This window comes from Olea europaea, chromosome 7 (genome assembly GCF_002742605.1).
Source record: "Olea europaea var. sylvestris chromosome 7, O_europaea_v1, whole genome shotgun sequence".
Lineage (NCBI taxonomy): Eukaryota > Viridiplantae > Streptophyta > Magnoliopsida > Lamiales > Oleaceae > Olea > Olea europaea.
In genome coordinates this window covers 2,017,824-2,022,902 of record NC_036243.1, presented here as the reverse complement: position 1 = coordinate 2,022,902, position 5,079 = coordinate 2,017,824, and the positions used below count along the sequence as shown (strand labels likewise).

The 5,079-nt window shown below is 36.8% G+C and overlaps 1 protein-coding gene across 2 annotated transcripts; it reads left to right on the top strand.

Moving 5' to 3' along the window:
- The first annotated feature begins 225 nt into the window (after positions 1-225).
- Positions 226-2,148, top strand: LOC111396672 (probable E3 ubiquitin-protein ligase ARI8). 2 transcript variants are annotated; one of them, XM_023023124.1, is made up of 4 exons: positions 226-673; positions 1,407-1,528; positions 1,716-1,821; positions 1,924-2,148. In XM_023023124.1, the coding sequence occupies exons 1-4, from the start codon at positions 467-469 to the stop codon at positions 2,131-2,133; spliced, it is 645 nt and encodes a 214-aa protein (XP_022878892.1). In that variant the 5' UTR covers positions 226-466; the 3' UTR covers positions 2,134-2,148. The 2 variants fall into 2 exon arrangements, with proteins under 2 accessions (XP_022878892.1, XP_022878891.1); XM_023023123.1 differs by having other exon boundaries at positions 230-673; positions 1,404-1,528.
- Positions 2,149-5,079: the final 2,931 nt, after the last annotated feature.

Genomic DNA, 5,079 nt, shown 5'->3' with positions numbered 1-5,079 from the left:
TTTTCTATTCTATTCTTTTTCTTTTATTTGAATAGAGGACAAAATCGTCAAAAAACAGTGAAAAGGACCTTCAGCGCAAGAAAGATGGTAAATAAGGACAAAAATGTCAAAAAATGAAAGATAGAAACGTTTTTCACAATAACTCAAAAGGTAAGAATGTTTTGCGCCAATTAACCACAAGGAACCTAAATAACATTATTGATCTCCGTTTCCATATATAAAAGGAGCAGAAAAGGAGATTCTTTCTCCCCAAATATACCACGTCTCCTCAGGGATTGCTATTTGAGCTCTTTTTGGCAAACTCAGTGGGTGTCCTAATTGAGTCGACTCCTGGAGTTGCACCACCACCATTGCCGGCGTTCTTATTGCCTAATTTAAATATAGTCGATACTCTTCTTTTCAATTTCCCTATTTTTCTAGGTCTTCTAAGGATTCTGCAGTTTTATATTATTAAATTGCGATTGCTATGGAATCGGAGGATGATATGCACGACGCGAGCGAATTGACGTCGGCGGAGGAGGAAGATGATTATTACAGTGGCGGCGATGACGATATTGGCGATGGAGATGCGGAAGAAGACTACAACTATGGGGATGATGATGATAATACTGGTGATTATGACTTCATGCCCAATGACTCTGATGCCGATGAAGTTTCTGCTAGTCGCGCACAGGTTTGAATGTGATTCTAGCAATTATTAACACGCGTTGTCTTGTGCTTGTGGGGGGCTGTGTAATTCCTCGAATTGATTGATAAGAGTCTAATTGATGAATGTAATTTGATAGATAAGAGCTTAACTGTATGTATTGGCTCTCAATTTCTGCCGTTTATCGGTATTGTTAGGAATCTGGTTCTGTGTTATCAGAGTAACGGCTTAGATACTCCTTTGAGAAATTTTAAAAATATAAAAAAAGATTAAAAGATAATTAACAAAAAAGAACACTTGAACTCGTGGAAAACTCCAAAAATTGAAGAAAAACCCCTGGAGGCTCCGCCTTGTGAAAAATTGTCACACTTAGACGTCAAGAACTCCCAAGACTCTTTTCTTCCCTGTATTGGAATCTCTTTTGTTTTATACACCTTTTTGAATTGCCTAAGAACTCCTTTTATAGCCATCTTGCACCTGTCTATTTAACTTGTATTGTGGATGGGACAAAGCCAATTGACATAAGGATGCATTTACTTTTCACATTTAGATAAGAAATAAATGAGAGCGCTCTTGAATGACTTTTATGAATACAATTTAAATTGAGAATTATGAAGGTCAATTCTATATGAACTTTTTGAGGTAGGATGTTTGCCTCTCATCTGAAATAAGTGACTTCTATGAGCAAGTAAATTCATTTATTTTGCTTTGTCTATTTGTATTCTGCTGGAATTATGTGTTAATGTGAATGTTTCAGAAGAATTATACCGTCTTGAAGGAAGAAGACATATGGAAAATTCAAGGGGAAGATATTATGCGAATCTCTAATGTTCTCTCCATTTCAAGAGAAGCAGCATGCATACTATTACACTGCTATAAATGGTAATATATTCGCTTCTTGACTTTTTAACATGGTGGATTGATAATATACCGCATAAAACTTCGGTTCTGGGGTCTGGTTGAGACAATTTCTTTCAACCAACTTGTATATGTACTTTGAGCCTGTGACATGCAAAGTATTGTTTACAGTCTTTCGTGGGACAATATCATCTATTAATTTATTATACAGGAATGTAAATGATGTGCATGAACAATGGTTTGCTGATGAAGGACGAGTCCGTAAATCTGTTGGTTTATTTGAGAAGCCAGTGGTTCAATATTTGAATGCTAGGGAAGTAAGTATTAGGTTCTTGACATTGCATAGTGCATGATCTTCTTTCCACTGTATCACCTTTGCCCACATGTAGTCCGTTCGTGTTTAAAAATTCTCCTGGCAGGTGACTTGTGGGATCTGCTTTGACAACTACTCTCATGAGCTGGTACGGTCTGCAGCGTGTGGCCATCCTTTCTGTGACTCTTGCTGGAAAGGTTTGTCTACAATTTTCTTCGCCTGTGCAATGCTTAAATATGGAGCTACGCAACTACACTCTTCGACCTATGTTTTAAATGAAATCAATTTTGGCTTTAATTATAATTGCTTTATATAACTGTAACTGTGCTACTTATGTTGAGTTTTAGTGGATCTTTCTCTGCATTTATTCACACTGCCAATATGTCCGTTGCATGGAACCTCAAGTAACTGGAGTATATCATTATAGGACTAGTGAATACTCCATCCTACCACCAAACACGTTCTGTGGCCGCTAAAGCTACTTATACTTTGCTGAATGTTGACATTAAGGTTCTCCTTGAGAAGATGATCTCTGAGATTGAAGAATTAAACAATCTTAGTTAGTTTATCTGATAGCTTTGGAGAATTTCTTGACTTGTTACCACTGCCTTTTTCAACTCATAACTCAAATTTTGTGCGTGTCTGAATTTCACCTACCGAATAAGATAATTGAAAGCCTCTCGGTTCTGCCACAAGCAATGTTTGCTCCTAATTTTTAGAAACCACATTAGTAGCCCTTTAGATTTAGGATGGATTGCTTTTTCATCTTTTGACAGCATGATGGCAGATATTTGTAGCTTGATGAGAATATGTCATTTCTAATTAACATAGATTTTTTTGATAATATTAGTTTTAAACAACATCAGTGCTAAATTTCAACGTGTTTTGTTTTATATAAAGATTTCATGGCCAATGACTGATATCAACATGATGAATTTTATGTAGTATCTCTCTCTTATTAGCGATATAGAACTTAGTCAAATACCTTTATGCTTCAATTGAACCAAAAATAAATTCATATTTTTGGGAAATTGTATATACTGCCTTAAATTTTGCGACGTCGGAGCAAAAAGCAACCCAAATCGAACGTGGTCAGAATAAGAAAATTAGTTTATCGAAGTTCATAGTTGATAGGAAATGTGGGTAATCGCTCGATTTTATAGATTTTGTAGTTCCTTAGCTTAGCAAAAATAAATATTGAATTTTTGGTGGTTGACCATGGCAGATGATGATTGGATTTGGAGGGCTTAGAATAATGTCTCCTATGATGGTTTTGCATTTGTGATTGTGTTGGCACTTTTGTTGTAATTAATATTTGGATTGATTCTCTCCTTTCATTTGGGTGAAGTTGAGGCTTTTGTGGTGAAGGTGTTGGTCATGAAAGATCGGGTGGGAGTATGAGGTGTTCTTAAGAAATACGAAACTTTCAAAATGCAATATTTCTACTTTAAACACGCGCCTGAGGTCACACTAAAATCAGGCTTTTGGATATATAGTTGACACTCTTTTAGTTGTGTCTGGACCAATATTAGGAAAGCCTTTACAGGAACATATGTTCGATTGTTTTACAATGGACACGCTGAAGGCATGTGGAATACTCTAAAACATTGTCTTTCTTTAAAGTACATTATTAATCTAAGGCATGAATGAGTAGAAGTAATACATTTGTCAGTCAACATGGTAGGTGAGTAGCTCACACCAGTATAGAAAAAGAGTCTGTACTGAAACCGAGGAGGAGAGGTAGAAGAGAAAGACCACAAATAAAGGCAAAAACAATTCTATTAATTCACCTCGAGTACAGCCCCTTTTATAGGGATAAAATACATACCATATATGCTAAATTTATAAGTTTAAGGAAAGAATATATATTTGCCTGTAATAGACAGATATATATGGAAACAAATAAATCACCAAACAATCTGCAATATTTCTGGAATCTTCAACACTTCCCCTCAAGCTGGGCGGTACAAGTTGAACAACTCCAGCTTGTCCACCATTTTCTCAAACATGGGTTTAAACAACCCTTTGGTCAATAAGTCTGCAACCTGTTCAGAAGAAGGCAAATACACCATGCATATCGTCTCATTTTCTATTTTTTCTTTGATGAAATGTCTATCTACTTCAACATGTTTTGTTCTGTCATGATGAACCGGATTGTGTGACATTGTAATTGCTGCCTTGTTATCACAATGAACTTTCATAGGTTCATTTTGTTGAATGCCAAGTTCCTCCAATAGTAACTTTAACCACGTTATTTCACAAATTCCATGGGCTAATGCCCTAAATTCAGTTTCAACACTGCTTCTAGCTACAACTTGTTGTTTCTTACTTCTCCAGGTAACCAGATTTCCCCATACAAAGGTACAATATCCTGTTGTAGATCTCCTGTCCATTACTGACCCTGCCCAATCAGCATCTGTGAATGTTTCAATAGATCTTCCAGAATTCTTTCTAAAGAATAGTCTAAGTCCCGGAGTCCCTTTAAGATTCCTCAAGATTTGGTAGACAGCCTCCATATGCTCATTAAATGGAGCATGCATGAATTGACTTACGACGCTAACTGCAAAGGTAATGTCAGGCCTCGTGTGTGACAAATAAATTAGCTTTCCTACAAGGCGCTGATATCTCCCTTTATCAACTGGTGTACTTCCTAAACAGTCTCCCAATTTATGATTAGGATTTATAGGAACATCTGCTGGTTTGCTTCCCAACATGCCAGTTTCCTCTAAGAAATCCAAGACATTTTCTCTGTGAAATGGAAATTCCGCTTCTGTTTCTTGTAACCTCTAGGCCAAGGAAGTATCGTAGGGGGCCTAAGTCTTTTATTTCGAACTTAGCAGAAAGAGCTTTCTTCAGCCTCTCCATCTCCTCATAATTGTTGCCTATCAAAACTATATCATCCACATAAACAATTAGGATAGTAATTTTTTCACCTGACTTTCTGTAGAATAGAGTATGATCAGATTGAGCTTGCTTATACCTTTGCTGACACACAGCCTTCATAAACTTTTCAAACCATGCTCGTGGGGATTGCTTCAGCCCATATAGGGATTTGTTTAGTTTACAGACATTTCCTTGGATCTTAGCTGCATCAAACCCAGGTGGGAGTTCCATATACACTTCTTCTTTCAGGTCACCATTCAAAAAAGCATTTTTTACATCTAGTTGTTGGAGTTCCGATCTAAGTTTGCTGCTAGTGACAGTAAAACTCTTACCGTGTTTAATTTTGCGACCGGAGCAAAAGTTTCCTGGTAGTCTACTC

What these genes read in the sequence shown, in the direction of transcription:
- LOC111396672 (XM_023023123.1), top strand. Translation starts at nt 467, where the DNA reads ATGGAATCGGAGGATGATATGCACGACGCGAGCGAATTGACGTCGGCG. An exon ending in TTTCTGCTAGTCGCGCACAG is followed by an intron (nt 674 to 1,403) that starts GTTTGAATGTGA and finishes TGAATGTTTCAG; the next exon opens with AAGAATTATACCGTCTTGAA. An exon ending in AATATTTGAATGCTAGGGAA is followed by an intron (nt 1,822 to 1,923) that starts GTAAGTATTAGG and finishes TTCTCCTGGCAG; the next exon opens with GTGACTTGTGGGATCTGCTT.